Below are 17985 nucleotides of genomic sequence, written 5' to 3'. Positions count from 1 at the left end.
CCAGTGATCCCCACATGTCCTGGGAGCCAATGAAGAGTGATAGTGGCTCCTCGCTGGACAAGGAGGGTTGCAAATGTATGGATGGCCGTTATGAGAAAGATATTGTCTTGCAGCGAGAATGAGCGCAACCTCTGCAGAGAAGAAAGGGAGTCTGTATGAACAACGATGCATTGGTAATGATGATGGTGAGCATGTCGCAACGCACCCAGAATTGCCGCGAGCTCTGCCTGAAATGCAGATACACCAGGGGAGAGGCGCCATGATTCAACTGTCCTTCCAAGGACGAAAGCGGACCCAGCAGAGCCATCAGGGTGGACCGACCCATCTGTAAAGTAAGTGGCCGAGCCCGGGAGTGCAGAGCAGCCACCTGACTGAGACCCACCTGTCGCAGGATGGCAGGGATAGAGGAGCGAGGTTTTGCCTCCGTTGGAGTAAGAATGCGGAATGGAGGTGGCCTCCATGGCGGTGGGTGTTGAAACCCAGGAAATGGGGAATCAGGGCCTTGGCAGAGACAAGGCGCGACTTCCAGGTTGTGGATAAGAGCCGCCGTGGTTCGGGCCCAGTCGCGTTGGGGGAGCGGCTCAGGTGGTCGTCGTAGTAGTCGTAGGAGCAGGGCAGAGACTGGCAGTTCTGGTCGGCGCTGCACTAACTGGTGAGTGATAAGCGTCACTCGTAGTGCTATTCGGTGCGCCAGCGACGGCAAACCACTCTCCATCCGTAAGTTAGTGATCCGGGTCCAACGTGGAGCACCCAGCATGATTCGTAGAGCATCATTCTGGATGACTTCCAGTGATCTGGAGATTGGCGGTGTGAGGCCAGACAAGCAGATTGCTCCGTAGTCCACAAGAGAGCGGATCGCGTGGATGTAAAAAGTGCGGAGGACTGCATATGATGCCCCCAGACTCCGTCGTGAAAGGTATCGGAGGGCAGCCATGCGAGTTAAGGCACGCTCCCTCAGATATCGGACGTGGCTGCCAAAGGTGAGGCCCCCGTCAAACCAGACCCCCAGATACTGGTGCGAAGTGACCACGGTGAGCTGGTGGCCTCCGAGCAGCACCGGGAAGTCAGGAGGACGGAGGCCAAAGGGCAGACATTTAGTCTTCGTGAGATTTATTTTGAGCCCTAGCTCATTGAATTTTTCATGCAGGCAGGAGAGGGCAGAATAAGCCTGCGAAAAACAGTCCCTGCGTGTAAAAATGAGGGCTAGGTCGTCTGCATAGCACAGTAGTGTTATGCCAGGCCCATAGTCAATGGTTAAAAGCCCCTCCATCAAGATGTTAAACAAGAGCGGGCTTAAGACACTTCCCTGAGGGGTGCCATTGTCATGATGAGAAAAAGGGGAGAGATGCCCCTGAAATCTAACCCCCGCTGATCGAGCAGTGAAAAAATCCTTGATCCAGGATAGTAACCTGCCTCCCACACCCCTGGCTGCAAGAGCAGCCAAGATAACAGTTGGGTTCGCTAGTTCAAACGCCCTCTCAAGGTCGAGGAAGACGGCCATTCCCTTTCCTCCCCTCAGCTCCCCAAGGAATGATGCGAGGCAGTGGGTGGTACTCCTGCCAGGGTGAAAAGCATAAATCCTTGGGTGCAGTGGTCCCAGCCGCCAAGCAAGGCGGGCCCGCACAACCCTCTCAGCCGTCTTGGCAACACAGCTGAGGAGGGAGATGGGGCGCATGGCGGCGGGATCACGAGGTTTCGGAATCGGGTGGATAACAGCCGTCTTCCACGACCTCGGAAGACGCCCCTCAGACCACGATAGATTGAGCAGGTCAAGTAGACGTGCTCTACCATAATCTCCGGCATTTGCTAAGACAGAGTATGTGAGGCCGTCAAGCCCTGGCGCAGTGTCCTCTCTGCGCTGCAGCGCTTTATGAAGCTCCCCACTGGTTATCAGACAGTCAGCAGGGTCAGGCCTATCACATGCTGCCTGAATTGCTGCAGTGCGAGAGGCGGACAGCTGTTCCTGTAGGGCTCTGACAGACTGCGGGAGATTAGACGAGGCAGAGCGGTCGGCGAAGTGCTTAGCAAGATGGCTGGCCTCAGCGGCAGGGTCAGGATGAGATGGAGGACGGGGGGGACGTGGATCGGAGATGGACTTGATTCTTCTCCACATCTCACGGAGAGTGGAGTGAGAATCCAACGTCCGACACCATCCGATCCACGTCTCCTCCTTAAGGCGGCGTTTCTCTGAAGCCACATGGCGTGTCACTGCGACCAAGTACCGACGGTGCGGAGATGTACGGCACCGCCGGTACTGCCTGCGAGCCGCATTGAGTCTCCTGTTCAATTCCTTGACCCTGTCGCAGTAGATCCAGCCGTCTCGGTAGCACCCCGCCGAGCGTCGCTGCACGGGGATGGCAAGAGAGGCAGCTTGTGCAAAAATGCGTGCTACCTGATCCACCTGACTATCGAGATCCGAGGCATGAGGGGATGTCTCGAAGGCCGTTGTGAGAGCACGAGCGAAGGCAGCCCAGTTCGCCCTGCGTAGGTCCCACCGTGGTGGTGGAGGTGGGGGTGGCGGGAGGGGAGCGCGAGGCAGGTCAACCCTGAGAGCGAAGTGGTCACTCGCAAGGTGTGGGTGGAGTGACCATGACGCCAGGCCTGACAGAGGGGTTGAGATAAAGGAGAGGTCGAGGCGACCTCCTCCAATATGGGTGGGCTCTGTCGTGTCGTTTAGGAGGGAGACACCACCCATCTCCTCCAGAAGTAAAGAAATGTGCCGTCCTGCCTCATTGGACTGAAGAGGCGATGACAGAAGGGCGTGGTGGGCATTGAAGTCGCCCCCAATGTACACGGCCCCCCTGGCAGCTTGGGAGAAAAGTTCCCCCAACTCCAGGGTGCTCCTCTGGCTTCGGTATACATTGTATACCGTCAGGGGCGACGTCGCCAGATGGAGAACCACGCCCTGAATCTCCACATCAGGTCCACAGAAAGGAGGGGACTCACAATCCGTGCACGCGATGTGGTCCTGGACCAGAACGGCACATCCCCGTGTAACGCCACGAATATACGGGAGGAGATGGGTGGTGTATCCCGAGAGATGGAAAGTGGAATTGCCTGGGAGCAGGGTCTCCTGCAGGAGAATGACATGAGGGCGGTCCCGTGCGGCCGCCTCCTGCAAAAGGGGGAGCTTGCTCCGTGCTCCCAAGCAATTCCACTGGAGGAGCCTGAGAGAGTGGTCTACTGGCCGTCCGGCGACAGTTGCGGACGGTCGTTCTCCTGCAGCAGTGGTGAGGCCCTGTCCATCACTTTGGACCCTGATGGTGGTAGGGTTTGCCCTAAACGATGACGCTGACGAGGCAGCTGTGCGGTGGAAGACTGAGCATTGGGAGGTCGTGGCTTTACCCTCTTGGACGGGCGAGCTGTCCTGTGCAGTGTGGGACGGGGTCGCCCTGCCGAACGAGCTGGGCGGCGAGGGGACAGAGGAGCACCTAGGCTCGCCATCTTCCTGTCGATCGCCTGGTCTACTAGGCGATTGGCAGCCTCGGCAAGGGGCTCTGTTGGGAGAGGGATGTCGAGGGTTAAGGCAACTGTTTTGGCGAGGGTCAGCGCCAGCTCCGTGGCAAAGGTCCTGAGCTCCTCCGTTGTGAATGAGATCACTGGAGGAGCGGGAGCGGTTGGTGGACTGGGTGTGGAGCCAGGCACTGGTGGTGGAACAGGCAGTGGCTGGCTGGTCTCTACAGGTGGAAGTGCTGGTGAGACAGGCGGCTGCTGGCGGTGGACCTCGGCTGTGGTCTGGACCACAGTCAGGGCTGAGGGCAATGGAGGGAACTCCTTGTCGCTGAGAGGTGGTGGGCGCTGGATGAGAGGGCGGCGCTGTTGGCCCCAGATGAAAGTGCCGGGGGGAGCTGGAGTAGCGCTGGCGGCCTGGTTCTCCTGCACAAATGCTACCTGCCTCTCTCGACCCTGGTTCACTCGGTGAACCCTCGCGGGGCAGCTGGGGTGCCAGGCGTGGTGTCGCCCGGAGCAGTTGGGGCACTTGGCCGCAACTGGTTCCTTCGCCTTGTACCGCTGGAGGCACTCGGCCGTGTCGTGGCCGCCACTGCACATGCCGCAGATGACGGGGCGGTTGCAATTGGCACGGTGGTGCCCGTAGCGTTGGCAGCGGTAGCAACGGAGAGGCTCTGGGGTGAAGGGGCGAAGGTGATATGTTCCCCAGTTCCCCAGGTCTAAGGCAGGGATCAGAGGACCCCGCAGGGTGACAATGACCTGTCAAGTCTCCTCTCGGGTCCGCGTGTTTTGGCATCGGGTTGCCTCCTCGACTTGAGGGTGGTGAAGGAGAATCTCTATGGGCATTCGCAAGGGATAGCCCATGACCACTGCCTTCGTAGACTGTTGACCAGGCATCAGCTCTACTAGCTTTACAGGGCAGGCCTCGTCCTGCAGGGCTGTTCTTAAGAGGTCGTAGGCTCCCTCGTCCTGTGGCACCAACACTGAGCTTCCATCCCGACCCATGATATTGGAGCAGCGTAGCCCTGGCAGGTGACGCTCTAGTGCAGCCACGGCGTCGTAGCTCGTCGCATGCCCGTCCTGGACCGGCACACGGAAAGCTGGAAATGCAGAGCGGGGAGGCGGACGCACAGCTACCGACACGGAGGGACGAGCAGCAGAGGGATCCCTGAGGGGAGGCCCAGTGCGCACTGCCGGAGAAGGGCCGTTTCCCTGGCGAGCACGCCTCGATCCCTTGCGCATCACGGGGGTGAAACCCTCATCTTCCTGCAGAGCGGGATCAGCAGAGGGGGGGAGCTGAGTCGCAGCAGGAGCCTCCGAAGTGCCCCTGGTGGAAGAGAGAGATGGTGGAGCAAGTGTAACCTCCTCCATAGCCTCATGTCGGCGGGCCGCCTTGGCAGAGCGGGTAGAGTCACCACGCAAGCGAGGTGCCGCTCTCGTGGATGTTAGGGTAGAGGGGTTAGCACACGCGGCCTCGTGAGCGGACGAGTGGGAGCTCGAGTCTGAGCAGTGACGCTCCCTCTTCGTGCCTGTGGTAGGGCACGGGATGGAGGGCCTCAACTGAGGAAGCGGGAGGCGGGAATGCCCCGGGGGCCTAGGGATGCTGGATCCCTTCATGCTCACCGGAGCAGGCCAAAAAAAAAACTCAGTCAAAAACACACACACACACACACACACAGACACCTCACACACACAACCACTCAAAAATCACAAGCAAACAAAATACAGAAAAAGAGGCCAGGTCCCTACAGTGACGGGCAACCTATGCTCCCCGCCCTCTAAAGGGCGATGGGAGGCCCCGCCACTGCCCCTTTCGGGTCTTCCCTACTCTAACAGAGCCGCCCTCACCGCCTCCTATAACCAGGCCCTAAAGGCCCCCCTTCATGGAAGTGCCCTAACGGCACCCCTTCAGGGTTCGGCGTCGTACTACGGTGAGGTACACTAACGGCAGGCCAAAAAAAAAAAAAAAAAAAAAAAAAAAAAACACCCACACACTCAGTCACAAACACACACACACACTCCCACTCACACCCAGGCAATCTGAGACAAAGTCTCAGAAAAAACCTGGAAAGCAAAAGAAAAGCTTCCTCAGTGCCAGAGACTAAGTCAAAACTGGCCCAAAAACGAGGAAAAACAGGCGAAAATCGTCAAGAGTGAATGAAACAGTGTTCACACCTCGAGCGAAATCGGCCAGACCTCCTCACCCGACAGAGTCAGAGCTAGGAGTGAGTTGTTCTTCCTATGGTCAGCCTTTAGGTGTAGAGTACACAAGATCAGCTAAGGCATGGTGAATAAACACTGGGTTCTTAAGTTCACTATCTTTATTTTCCAAATAATTACACTGAATGCTTTCCAACTTCACTGTTCCCAAAAGCACTGGAGCTATACAAACTTTACTGCTATTACACTTAATGCTTGACAACACTTCACTGATTTCACAAGGACCGAAAATAATCTTCACTAACTGCAATTACATTTAATGCCTGCCAGCAACACTTCACAAACTTCACTAACAGCACTGCACTAAACTCAGACTGAACTGAAAACCGACTGAGCTTGAAAAAATCTGTTGTTGTTGTTGTGATATTCGTCCCAGATCAGACTGGGACACGGGCAAATAAGTGAGCCCGTTACAGGTGCGCTAGCATGCGCTGCTCATATTAGCGAGGAGGGGGGTGGCGACTGACCACCCGCAGCAGAAGTTCCATCGGCAAACGGGCAACAATGGCAGAGGCATCACGGACATCATCCCCAGATGGCACAAAAGCACCTCCCAAATGCGAGCGGAAGATGTCAGTGACAGGACACCTTAGCATATAATGAAGGAGGGGCTCCGTCTCCCTCTCTAAGCAATGTTCACACGAGTCAGGTTCCACCCCAGTGATCTGCTTATAACATAAAAAGCCAAGCCGCAAGCGCCTGAGCCTCACAAGCAAAAAATTTGGCAGACCTGGGGGGGGCTGCAGCTGGGAGTATGATGTAGCAGCGGCATACCACGTGGCAGAACGGGAGCCCTCTGATACCACTAGCCTATGCTCTTCCAATGACAACTGCCAGATTGTAGCAGCGAAAGACTTGACAATCTGAGCCCGGCCTCTGCCGAATGGGAACGTGACAGCAGGAAGGGAACACGCAGAGCGTGCAGCCTCATCCGCCAACTCGTTCCCGTGGATGCCAACATGCCCCGGGAGCCAGTGCAGGACAACAGATGCACCCCTGCAGACCAGGAGAGAGGCGAAGGTGTAAATCGCCGACAGCAAAAAGACATTATCCTTGAGGGAGAAGGAGCGAAGACCCATGATGGCAGAGAGCGAGTCCGAATGGACGACCACACGGCGATATTGATGGTGGTGTGCATGCCGCAAAGCCCCCAGTATAGCCGCCAGCTCTGCCTGGAACACAGAGGCCCCCTGTGAAAGCCGCCAAGACTCCACCGTGTCCCCAAAAATGAAGGCCGCCCCTGCAGCACCATCAGCCGCCACAGAACCATCGGTGTAGTACACAGCCGATCCCGGAGATCCCAGAGCCGCAACCCGGCGGAGACCATCCTGACGGAGGAGGGCAGGGATGGTGCCACGGGGCTTGGCACGTGCTGGACAAATCAACTGGAATGGGGGAGGCTCCCATGGGGGCGGATACTCGAACCCAGCAAAGGGTGCATCAGGGACCTGGCAGATGGAGTCAGCAGCCCCCATGTCATGCAACATAGCAACCGTTGCTCGAGCCCAGTCTCGCCGAGGGGCCGGGTCAGGAGGGCGTGACAAGAGCCTCAGGAGGAGAGCAGAGACAGGGAGAGTGGGTCTGCGGTGTACCAGCTGCAGAGTAGTTGCTGCAGCACGGAGCATAATTCTACCCCTCAAAGATGGGAAACTGCTCTCCAACCTCAGATTGACCAGCCGGGTCCAAGGAGGCGCATGCAGAATGACCCGCAAAGCGTCATTCTGCACGACCTCAAGAGACTGAGAAACCCGCGGGGCAAGACCAGTCAAGCATATGGCACTGTAATCTATCAGCGACCTAATAGCGTGGGTGTAAAAAGTTCTGAGTACCATATAGGAGGCCCCCAAACTCTTCTTGGAGAGGGAGCGAAGGGCAGAGAGACGCGTGGACGCTCGCTCACGCAAATAGCGGACATGGCTCGCAAAGGTGAGGTTACTATCGAACCACACCCCAAGATACTTGTGGACGGCCACGAAGGACAGCTGGTGACCCCCCAGCACGAGTGGAAAATGTGGGGGAAGGAGGCCAAAAGGCAAACACTTTGACTTGGCAAAGTTGATTTTGAGGCCAAGTTCTGAGCATTTGCCATACAACCTGGCCAGAGCCTCGTTCGCCTGGGCAAAGCAGTCCCTCCTGGTAAAAATCAGGGCCAGATCATCGGCATAAGATAAGAGGGTGACCCCACGACCGAAGTCTACATCAAGGAGCCCCTCCACCAGAACGTTAAAAAGGAGAGGGCTCAACACACTCCCCTGAGGAGTACCATTCTGGTAGTCATAAAAGGGGGAGAGACGCCCCTGAAATCGGACTCCTGCTGAGCGACCACAAAAGAAGTCACTAACCCATGACAAAAGCTTACCGCCCACCCCCCGAGCCGCCAGAGCCTGCAAGATGACCGCAGGGCTTGCCAGCTCGAAGGCCTTCTCGAGGTCGAGGAACACCGCCATCCCCACACCACCCCGAAGCTCCCCAAGGAACGATGCAAGGCAGTGAGAAGCACTCCTGCCAGGATGATAAGCAAAGATCCTTGGGTGAAGCGGACCCAGTCTCCATGCAAGACGCGCCCGCACAACTCGCTCAGCCGTCTTGGCAATACAGCTAAGGAGGGAAATGGGGCGCATGGCACCGGGAGCATTTGGCTTCGGGATAGGGTGAATAACAGCAGCCTTCCACAAACTCGGGAGACGCCCTTCAGACCACAAGAGGTTGAGCAGACCAAGAAGCCGCTCCATACCACAATCTCCCGCGTGTGACAGGATGGAGTATGTCAGCCCATCAAGGCCTGGAGCAGTGTCCGCCCTGCGCCGCAAAGCTGCCAGCAGCTCCCTACTGGTGATGGGGCAATCGGCTGGGTCAGACTGATCACACGCCGCCTGGATAGCCACAGCACGAGAGTCGGACAATTGCTCTTGAACAGCCAAGACTGATCGCGGGAGATTGGAGGAGGCGGAGCGGTCAGCAAAGTGCTGAGCCAGGCGGTCGGCCTCTGCAACAGGGTCGGGATGCGAAGGCGGACGGGAGGGACGTGGACCAGAGACGGACCTGATTCTCCTCCACATCTCACGAAGTGTGGAGTGAGAATCAAGGGTGCGACACCATACAATCCACGCCTCCTCCCTAAGGCGACGCTTCTCCGCAAGGACATGACGAGACACGGCAAACAAGCACCGGCGGCACGGCGAAGTGCGGCGCCGCCGGTACTGTCTGCGTGCCGCATTAAGCCTGCGGTTCAGCTCTTTGACCCTATCGCAGTAGAACCAACCGTCCCGGTAGCACCTTGCAAAGCGCTTCCGCAAAGGGATGGCAATAGAAGCAGCCTGCCGAAAGACAGCGGCAACCTGATCTGCACAACTCTCTAGGTCCAACGCCGGGGGAGAGGAGGAGAAAGCGAGAGTGAGGGCCTTATCAAAGGCTTCCCAATCTGCCCTGCCCACATCCCACCGTAGCGGAGGCGGCTCGAAGAGAGGGAGGGGAGGCAATGGCAGGTCCACCACAATGGCAAAGTGATCGCTCATAAGGTAGGGATGGAGCGACCAAACAGTGGAGCCTGCTAGAGGAGTCGAGAGGAAGGCCAGGTCCAGCCGACCTCCACGGACATGTGTGGGTTTGTTGACATCATTCAGCAGGGATACACCACCCACCTCCTCCAGAGTGATGGAAATGTGCCGACCTGCCTCGTTGGAGGGGAGAGGCGAGGACAACAGAGCATGGTGTGCGTTGAAATCGCCCCCAATGTATACCGGCCCCCCGGCAGCCTGGGAGAACAAGTCCCCCAGCTCCAGGGCTGCCCGAGAACTACGGTACACATTGTACACAGTAAGGGGCGACCCCGCCAAGTGAAGCACCACGCCCTGGACCTCCACACCATCTCCACAGAAGGGAGGGGGTACACAGCTAGTGGAGGCAATGTGGTCACGGACCAGTATGGCACAGCCCCTGGACACACCACGCTCACGAGGGAGGAGATGGGCGGTATAACCCGCCAAACGAAAGGAGGAGCCCTCAGACAGAAGGGTTTCCTGCAGCAGAATAAGATGCGGGCGATCTCTGACGGCCACCTCTTGAAGGAGGGGTAGCTTGCTCATTGCCCCAACACAGTTCCACTGGAGGAGGCGAAGGGAGACGACCTCCCCGCATCCAGAGACAGACTGAGGCGGGGATCGCTCGACCCCCGAGTCAAAGGAGGAGTTGATGGAAGCACCTGAGGGGCAGACGGGAGTCGGGGAGTGGCAGGAGTCTGGGCACGACGGGGCCGAGCCCTGACCCCAGCCCTGGACGCCTTCTGTGCAGTCGTCCATGTGGGCGAGCCCGACTTCCGAGGGGCGCGAGGAGGCCTGCCCGAGACAGGAGCAGGGGTCCCTCGCCGCTTGCCGACGCTCCACTCCAGCCACCTGTCGATCACAGCCACTTGAAAAAATCACTTCCTCATCCTTATATAATCTTCCTTACTTCTCGAACATTCTAGATCGTGCTGGTCCTGTACCTGCCCCTAGCAACAACAGTTACCAAGTCGGAGACATCCAAAGCATGCCAAAGTTTTCTTACATTACATATCACTGTAAATTATTTTGCATTCGAACTTGAATTACATAATTAAACAAGCAATCACATAAATAATATATTATAGAGAAAAATAGCACAAAATTAATGCATAACTTACGAAATAGCTACGCCCACAAACAGCAGGCAAACTGGCAATTCTGACCCGTACCAGAGCTAGCTATCATAAACATCGGGAAACATCGAGATGTTTCTGGACTATCTAACTGTAAATCTCACTTCTTAACAATATGAAAAACACTAAGAAAAGTAGTCTCGGTTGTGAGGGACCCCAGTTTGCCTAAGGAGGATTAAATCAAGGAAGGAGTGTTCAGATGCTATTAAAGAAGCTAACAAATTAATCGGTTTCATTGATAGAGTATTCAAATTTAAATCAGAAATATCATCCTCACCGTATGTCACTCTCTAGTACGGCAATATTTAGAGAATATTTTCCGGTTCTGGTCGCCTTATTGCAAAACAGACCTAAAGGGTGACCAAGATAATGCAAGGATTGAAAAATGAACCATACACGGAGAGTTTATAAGCCCTGAATCTCTTTACACTAACTGAATACAGGGTACAAGGAAATTTAATTCAAGTATTTGAAATTTTCGTGGGATGCGATAAATGGCTGTTACTAAATTCTTCACAGTTGATCGCTCAAATTATGCTAGAGACAATGGGTATCAAATTAATGACAAACAATTCCAGCTGCATGAAGATAAGCATTTCTTTTTTTACAAAGTGTTAAATATGTGGAACAAATTGCTTTTCATTGCAGTGAACTGTAATAGTGCTGACCTTTAAAGGTCACATACATAAGTGTCTGTCTTCTGACCCCCAGTTACTATGTTTACTCATGAATAACACATTTCTTTATATATAAACTTTTTTTTTTTCTTTCTTATATCAGAACCTGGATGACACAGAGCGCAACAACACCGATTAATATTGTTGACTTAATGTTACTTTCCTCTTGAGGAAGGTTGTGTAGACTAAGAGTTTATTGCCTTCATTCCTATAAAATTTCCATGGCAGTTTTTCTAAAATAGTTTTGTTAATTATAATCTTCCTTAAACTAAACAGCCACTAAAGGACGAACAGGACTGTTGCTGTTTGTTTTCCTTTGTACTACTACTACTACTGCTGCTGCTGCTGCTACTACTACTACTACCTTATTAATATGATTATTAGTATTATGATTATTATTATTATTATTATTATCATTATTATTATTTGCTTAAAGGCTGCTTTCGGCGGCCTCCATTCGATTTCAAAAGGCCAGATATGGGTCATAACTCGGGACCCGGTGGCCAAATTGGACTGGATATTGTTGTATTCTTCAAGTTAAAACATTTTAACAGTACCTTGCCCTAACAAAAACTGTGTTACTTGCGCCGGTTTTGCTAGGTTACAGCAACAAGCAAACAAACAAACATGCAGAATTCGGATCATTATAATATAGATTACTTCCCAGATTCCTGTGGGAAGTTTTCTTGATTTTTCAATACCATTTTTTTTCCTAAGCAAAATATAAATTGCTCCCATCCTCTTACTGTTTGAGCTACACTGTTCATTCCTTGCCATTTTATAGCACTGGTTGGCCGTTTCATCTGACCAAATATCCTCATAATTCGATTACCGGAACCCGGATAGGATACGGAAAAAAAGTGACTCTAATGCACAAGAAGCACTTAATTTAGGGGGTTAATAAATTATGGTACATATCTGGGACATGATCATAATGCAGTGCTTAATACTGTATAGTCCAGATCGGATCATTAGTCTGTGAGATCACCTGTGGTACAGAATTTTGGACTACTACAGAAGACCAAGTCACTTGATTTAACATGAAAGAATAAGGATAGAGCTACCAAAATTGGTGGGCTTATAGACTGTGATGACCTAAGGTGACATGTACAGCCGCCTCCAGTTCAAGCTGTTACAGTCAGCGTTGTCAGTCCACCTACCCAGACGTCTGAAGCCGAGCTGTACCAGTTCGTGAATTCGAAACATGCATTAGTGAGGGCAAGGTTGATTTGATTTGATTAATTCATTACGCCTGAAGACGAAAAACCTATTACAATGCCATGCAGTCATATGTGAGGTGAGCACAGGGGAACTTGTGCCACACAGGACATTCTCTCGAGCTATAACAAATTAACACCCGTCAAAGTGTGGATGATGCATGAGAATAACATCTAGGTTATCATCTTTCAACAGATGCTTACAAATGTCAATTAATGTGAATCTGTGTGGTATTAACTCAGAGACAAGTGGACATTGCAGGCAATAATGGTCAAGGGTGTTGGCGTTGGGTGCGTCACACAGCTTGCAGGAGGAGAAATGAGGCCACCTGCCACACAGGTCGGTAGCCCAGCCTAAAGTGGACACACACCACGTTATGTCGACAAACCATAAGACCACTGCGACGATATCTATGGGGATGAGAGAGAGAAAGTGGTCATAATGTTAGATAGACACATTGTGAGCCCTCTCAGCAATTCTATGGTGGAAAGTAGGGGAGCGGGCTGCTCTGCGTATTATCTGCTTGTATCAAATGGGGGAGGCATTAGTAGCATCCACAGCGGGCAGATCTATCCCACTGGCAGTCCTTGCAAGGTCAGCAGTGTTGTTGGCTATGACACCAACATGAGAGGGAATCCACAGAAAGTGCATCACCAGCGAACGAGAGCGGGCAGTGGCCAATTGACGGAGTATCTGCATAACGAGGTGTTGATATGTGGGCCTGGGAGAGGAGAGGGCATGGACTGTCGGCTATGAGTCACAGATGATCAAGCCGCTGTAGTTCATCCATATTAATAAAGTAACTGAATCCAGGAGTTCATGTAGTGCACAATATGTAGAGCTCAACGAGGTTGGCAGTTGGCAGCCCAACCAGCCCCCTTGAGGTGGGTCCAGACTTGGGGAAAATACAGCACAGCCAGCACTGCCATCCTCCTGCAGGGAGCAGCCATCGGTGTAATTATGGTGGGCCAAAGGGAGGGAAGATGACAGCCTGGCGATGGTCTCCAAAGCTAGCTGTTTCTGAAGCTGAGGCAGGTCAGTCTTGGAGGCTGGAGTGTATGAGATAGCAGGCACAGGGGTCTGCCAAGGTGGAATGCCAGTCCACCTCTTCAGCAAGGACTGGCACGTTGATGTTTAGCTGTCGGACGTTTGAACAAACAGTATTAACTGGTGTGTGGCCACCACTGCGAAGCAGAGGCGTTGGTGTAGTGGGATCAAGGGAAGTCCGAATGATGTGAGAGTAGTGGGGAGAAAGGTGAGGATAATGCAGGCACTTAATGCTGAAGTACGTAATCACAGAGTATATTCTCTCAGCAAGTGGTGGAAGGTTGAGTTCAAGTTGCATGTTGACAATTCTGGTTGAGCCAGGGCAGCCCAGGATGAGTCTCATTACTGCATTTTGGAACTTCTCAAGAGGTTGTAAGGTTGTTCTGGAAAGTTGACAAAGAGCAGGGGAGAGATAATCAACAACTGATGAAATGAACGCTATGTATATGGTTCATTCTACAGGAATAGACACCCAGACAGCATAATTAGTGAGCCAATTGAGAGGTTTTAGGCACCACTGTAGCTGGGTCAGCAGATCCTGAACAATCGGATGTGCACGTTGTCTTGCAGAAATGGAGGGAGAAATCCATACAGGTGCCCCCAGATAAAGGTACTGCATGCACAGAAGGATAACACAATCCCCAACAGAGAATACTGGCAGTGTTCTTGCTGGATGGGAAATGAAGATTCTACTCTTTCCTGGAGAGATAATGAGTCTTCATTTGGAAACCGACTCATGAAACAAGTGAAGGAAATGTTGCAGATCTGCTGGGGAATTTGAGTGAATACAGATGTCATCAGCATAGCAAGTAATCATGGTTCCAGGGATGTCAAGAAGGAGGGTGATTAGACGATGTATAGGGATATTAACCCGCCCCGTCCTGGAGACGTGAATTCACGTCCTCACATGATGTGTACTCATATCCCGGAGATGTAAATTAACGCGAATCAATTGCAAGGTCCCTAATTTGCACAATTTTCAATTTTCGTGAGTGATTTTTGGTATGTATACACATGACACCTTCCTCTACAAGATGCCAGGCAGGGACAATGCCTTACCCAGCATGACCTCCTCCCCCCCCTGCATGACCTTTTCTCAGCAATTCACCTGTTATCAGTGACTTGGCCAGTAAAGCCATGTCATGCCACGGTACGAAATTCAGGGCCAGAGTGATTCCCCAATCGATGACAATGTGGAGGACAAACATTAGAGGAAGAAACAGTCCAAAATGATGATCAGGTAATGTGGCAAAAAAAGGTCAGGAATGGTGATGAGTTAGTGAGTGAAACAAACAATGCTTATAATGCCTATATTACCATTTGAAAACCAATATACTCTAGTACTACATATAAAGTCGTACCAAATAAATAAATAAATACCGTTTATGAGTGGTGTGGAATAGTTATCCTCCCATAGAACTCGTTTTCTTTGCAGCCAGCCTGATAGAAAACCCTGTAAGGTAGGAGGTACTCCTACCTGGATCGAGTATTTTAAACCTCAGGTGAGCGATTTCTCTATGAATTTTCGATGTTTCTCACCAAAAGCAGATGTTTGAGCCCCCCCAAAAAGGTCCAAAAATGTCGGGACTGGGGCGTACCACTGCCCAGAAAACGTCGGGATGGGGGGGGGGGTAAACAAAAAAGGACTAAGGACACCACCTTGTGGAGTACCAAGCTTGAAATCCTTAGCAGTGCTGTATGCACCCTTAAAAAGAACACGAGAGGACCTATTAGTCAGATAACCACGTATCCATTGCAGCAGGTTTCCCTTAACTCCAAAATCCACTAGCTGGTCAAGGATGAAGTCTCAGTTGGTGACATCAAATGCACTCTTTAAATCAATGAAGGCCACTACACTGGTGGGGGATAGGAGGGTGTATAGCTCCAAGAGGCAGTGATGTGTCCCTCGCTGTGGTAAAAAGCCGTACAGTCTGGACGAGAGCTTGTCCTGCCGCCTAAACAGGAGTCTTGTGAGGAGGATGCATTCCAGTACTTTACTGCAGCAGGAGGTGAGGGAAACAGGTCGGAATTTATCAGTGCCAGGTTTAGGAATAGGCATGATTGTACTGCAGGTCCAGGCTTGTGGCACGTATCCCAGATGGATGCAAAGGTTGAACAGCTGGAGAAGGGGATTATCAAGAACTTTCAGGAGGACACAGAGGACAGAAAAAGTGATGCCATCATCACCTTGAGCCATTACCCTACCCCTGGCAAGGGCTCGTCGCAATTCATCGTCATTTATAGCCGCACCATCCTCATCGTCTGTCCTCAGTAAAGTGACGGTAAGATGGAGTGCATGAAAGTTTTTCTGGGTGGAGAGCACGTCCTGTATGTGTGCGGGAAGGGCGCAAGCCCGTGACTGCAGACTATATACAAGATCCTGTGCGTACTGTGCTGGACTGTGGTGGAGGACATTAGGGGGCTTCTTGACAACCTTGTTGATAAGGTGCCACGTGGAACCAACAGTCGTTTGATGGTTGATGCCATCGGTAATTTTATGCCATGAATCGGTATAAAAGCAGTGCTGGAGATCAACTAGATCATCCCTCGACAATTGATTCCAATGGAGACTCACTGGGGAAGGTCACCTTTGAAAGGCAAAACCATCTTCCACCGCCTTCCTCTCTGCCTGAGCGATGGGATTTCAAGTGTCCAGGTGTGGGCATCATAATGGCGTTTAATGTGTGGTCTGCTGACCTAACGAGTGTAGAAATCATGCGTGGAGCTGACAAGTGATGAATACAAATTTTTGGGACAATGAAGGTCAAACGTGGGAAGAAGGTTGGTCATATAGGAGATGTGTGTAGGGCAGTAATTGGGTGGGATTGCAATGCGAGTGCGTCTGTGTACAGAAGAAGGTGTAACAGGGAGGGAATTGTTATGGGGTGCTGTAGTCCCCCCTACAATGCATTTTTTTCTAACTTGCTTCTCTAAAGTATATATATTGCTGTACTGTAATTTCATTTTCTACTATGATTATATTTTTAGTACTGGTAGTATGGATTTACTTGGTACTTCTAAGGCATAGTAAAATTGCAGAAAGTATTAATTGTATAAATAATGCTGACGTCTTTAATGACGTATGACTGACGTGTCAGAAGGGCAGGTGAGCGGTGAACCACTTGAGTCAGTAGACTTGCTTTGGACTTCGTGGTGTTAAGACTTCCTCCTCTGCTGGTTCCCCGGTCACCAGCCTTGAGTATTGTTCCACCTGTACTTTATTCTTTCTTGTATTATAGGACTTGTGTAGAGCTCACACATCAGTATATACTTTTTTACCTATTCAAGTGCACTAGCCACTGTACATATTTAAATATCTTGGGCCAAGTGGAGGTGATGGTGATTGTTTTTCCTTTCCATATGGGTTTAGTAATGCCAAATGTTAAATATTAAATAGCTGTGATCACACTGTGTATCTGTTTGCCTTGACCCCTAGCTAATTGATAATTGTGGTATAACAGATAATGGGGGCCTGTCCGGGATCATTTTCCATAATATAACAGACCAGAATAATTTACATTCCGTACATTCCATAGCAATTCAGTGATATTTTATGGTATATTCTTGTCAGAGTAAAAGTTGATTGTATTGTGGCCATTCCTTACATGTTTGGTGTTAACTGTGATCTGTGATTGTGCTGACTGTGTAACTGGTAACCTTGACTTGTGCTTCACTAGCGACAATGCCTTTTGACTTAAGTAAATTTCTTGTGGAACCATCAATTAATATTCTAACTGGGTCTGATATAGGGAAGACTGATTGGATTAATATAGCTTCTCATTATACTGTTAACATTAAAAGTTCATGGAGAAAAGCTGAAATTAAACGTACAGTGATTAATGCCCTTGTTAAGATGAAGGTACTTGAACCTGAAGCCTTGAATTTGTGTGATGATCCTGACTCGGCTGAAAGTATCAGAATGTTAGAAATTCAGTTGGAAAGAGAAAAGTTGAAAGATAGAGAACGGAAAAGAGAATTTCAGCTGGTAATGTTTGATAAGAAGCTTCAGTCTGGTATGGGAAAAAAGGATTTTGATGTGACAAAAGTTACTAAATGGATTCCCCCTTTTAACGAAAATGACCCAGAGGAATTTTTCCTTCAGTTTGAACATGTGGCGCAAACACTTAGTTGGCCTGATCAGCATTGGTCTCTTTTAGCTCAAAGTGCCCTAACAGGGATGGGTTTATCAACTAACCTATCTCTTGAAAGTAATCAACAAAGTAATTATCAAACTACTGTATGAAAAGTTCAGTACTTCAGGCCAATAAACTGACATAAGAATTCTATAGGGTAAAGTTTCGGAACTGTTTTAAGGAACCCAGTCAAACTTACCTGGAATATGCTCATGCCTTAACTAAGCTAAGAAACAGATGGCTTGCTGCTAGTGAAGTAACTACTTTTGAACAGTTGTGTGAGCTCATAGTACTGGAACAATAGTTATGAGGTGTACCTCAGGAAGTCAGGTTGTATTTGCTTGAGAAGGAAGTAAAGACGCTAGATAAAGCTACATCTCTTGCTGAGAATTATAGTTTCATTTGTAAAATCCGTAAAAGGGGTTACGAAAAAACAGCTATCCAAAGCGAGTCTCCACTTTATAGTAAGCCTGTATGTAATTATAGCAATCTGAATAAGAATTCTGTTTCCCAGTCCACACATGCTATGAATGTAAAAGATGGTTCTGGAAAATCTGACCTTTGC

The 17985-nt window shown here is 50.9% G+C and overlaps 1 protein-coding gene across 1 annotated transcript; it reads right to left on the bottom strand.

Annotated features, from left to right (window-relative positions):
* Positions 1-6110: 6110 nt before the first annotated feature.
* On the bottom strand, positions 6111-17634 carry LOC145406133 (uncharacterized). Its single transcript, XM_080277333.1, has 3 exons — positions 17620-17634; positions 8235-10061; positions 6111-7922 (listed from the first exon to the last, which is right to left on the bottom strand). The coding sequence occupies exons 1-3, from the start codon at positions 17632-17634 to the stop codon at positions 6111-6113; spliced, it is 3654 nt and encodes a 1217-aa protein (XP_080133459.1).
* Between the last annotated feature and the right edge of the window lie 351 nt (positions 17635-17985).

The sequence above is a fragment of the Coenobita brevimanus genome, chromosome 69 (assembly GCF_032717465.1).
Source record: "Coenobita brevimanus isolate Jiangsu-jjx chromosome 69, ASM3271746v2, whole genome shotgun sequence".
Classification (NCBI taxonomy): domain Eukaryota; kingdom Metazoa; phylum Arthropoda; class Malacostraca; order Decapoda; family Coenobitidae; genus Coenobita; species Coenobita brevimanus.
Note: the sequence above shows the minus strand (reverse complement) of the source record. Positions and strands in the feature narration are given on the sequence as shown.